At 57.7% G+C, this 1,909-nt stretch overlaps 1 protein-coding gene across 1 annotated transcript; it reads right to left on the reverse strand.

The window, feature by feature from the left end:
- Positions 1 to 801: 801 nt before the first annotated feature.
- LOC103646559 (uncharacterized) lies at positions 802 to 1,405 on the reverse strand. Its single transcript, NM_001151544.2, has one exon. The coding sequence runs from the start codon at positions 1,306 to 1,308 to the stop codon at positions 913 to 915; it is 396 nt and encodes a 131-aa protein (NP_001145016.2). The 5' UTR covers positions 1,309 to 1,405; the 3' UTR covers positions 802 to 912.
- Positions 1,406 to 1,909: the final 504 nt, after the last annotated feature.

Genomic DNA, 1,909 nt, shown 5'->3' on the forward strand with positions numbered 1-1,909 from the left:
GAGTGTTGAGAAACCCTAATGAAGGGTTATGTGGGCAAATACCGAATATAGCCCTGAGGGCTATCGCGTCTCTATATATAGAACCTGTACCCCTCATATGGAATAGAGAAGAGAAGAGAAAGAGGCCAGAGGCCCAACCCTACATCGTGTCTATTGTGTTTCCTCTGTCGTGCTAATGGGAAGGGAGACGGGTCTTCCACAACTTCTCGCGCCTCTACTGCTGACGGGAGGGAAGGGAGCGGATCTGGTGATCCGTGGTAACGTAGTTCTCAACAGTACTTTTGTAGGAAGAAAAAACTGATCCAAACCATTACAGATATTTGGACCCTAACCATTACGCATATTTGGTGTGCATCGGGCCCAGGTCAAGCACGGGCCTCAGGAAATGCGTAGCGCCAGTCCTACAGGCCCACGAACAACAAAGATATCTCCATGGCAGGCACAGGCAAGCGGGCTCTCTCTCGCGCTGTCTCCGTCCGGCAGAGATGATAAACTAATGGAGTTGACAAAAAAAAAGAGGCTGGGGAGGGACCGTGCAAGCGGACAGGGCACGTGATGAAAGGTGACGCGCGTCGCGGCGTGTGTGTGCGTGTCGTCTGCTCGTCGCCTGGTAGCTGGCTGCCTGCTGCCTGGTGCGTGCGTAGATTCATGTGATGTCGTCCCGTGACTCCACGTATTCAATCAGCGTCTTCCTTCTCGCAGATTCATCTACCCTATCGTCCTCCTCCTAGTGGCATTATGACTTTCAGAAAAGCACAACATTGATACAAAAGGTATTCCATCCCAATCAGGCTCGTTTAGTTAATTATTAATCCAGGCCAATAACTTCCCCTGCAGAATGAATCAGCACGCACGTACGAACAGCAGTACGTATCAATTAGGAGTTTCTAGCAAACAAGAACAGCAGTAGCACTAGCAGTGCGGGCGCGAGCTGAGGAGCGGGAAGTCCTGCGGCGTCATCCAGGCGTAGGTGAAGCGCACGGCGCCCCCGCGCGGCGGCAGCGCCGGGCGTCCACGGCGCGGATGGCGCGCGGGTCCACGGCCTCCCACGCTGCTGAGCCCGTAGCAGCGCAGCAGCACGCGGGACTGCGCGCACCGGCACGCGTTCCGCACCTCCACCGCGTACTCGGGCTTCCCCTCCACCACGCGCCCCGTCGCGCGCTGCCGCACCACCAGGTCGCCGCGCCGGCACCCGGTCGCTGTTGGCGCGCGCGCTGGTGCTGGTGCCGTCGATGCGGCGGCCACGGAGGAGGCGAGGGCGAGGAGGACGAGGAAGAGAAGCGCTGTTCTGATTGGTTCCGCCGCCATGGCACCTCAGTTGCGGTTGCGGTTGCGGTTGCAGTTGCAGGGGGGTGGCGGAAGATTGTTTGGCTTGGCTATTTATTTATTTATCCACGCCTCTGCGTTGGGACAGAAGTGACACGGTGTGCGTGAACGTGGTAAGTGGCTGGCAACGGAGACAGCGCAGGTGGGTGAGATCGAATCGATCCAGCGTGGGTGGCCCGCCCTGTGGAACGAATGGGATTCATGCCATATTTGCCATATGGGAGCACGCGGCGCGTACGTGTGAGTTTGAGCCTGCTCGCGTCCACGCCGCGCCGGATCGCCTGCGGGCAGCAGCTACAGCACTCTGCTAGTGCTAAGCGGTGGCACATGGGGTGCTCGCGGTTTGCGGCCGGACCGGAGGAAGCGCGCACAGCGAAGGTGGAGTGGAGTGGAGTGGAGTGATCAGAAGAGCTACCCACTCAAGTTTATGTTTATCTCTGCTCGTCACTTGGTGCCGGCCGGTGGAATGGAGATAGGCATCACCATCAGATGATCTCATTTCGTCTCGGCCGGTCACTTCAGCACGCGTTCGGTTCTACCCCAATTTATATGGGTTGAGGGAGATTAAGGAGGTTTCAATCCG

This window comes from Zea mays, chromosome 2 (assembly GCF_902167145.1).
Source record: "Zea mays cultivar B73 chromosome 2, Zm-B73-REFERENCE-NAM-5.0, whole genome shotgun sequence".
Lineage (NCBI taxonomy): Eukaryota > Viridiplantae > Streptophyta > Magnoliopsida > Poales > Poaceae > Zea > Zea mays.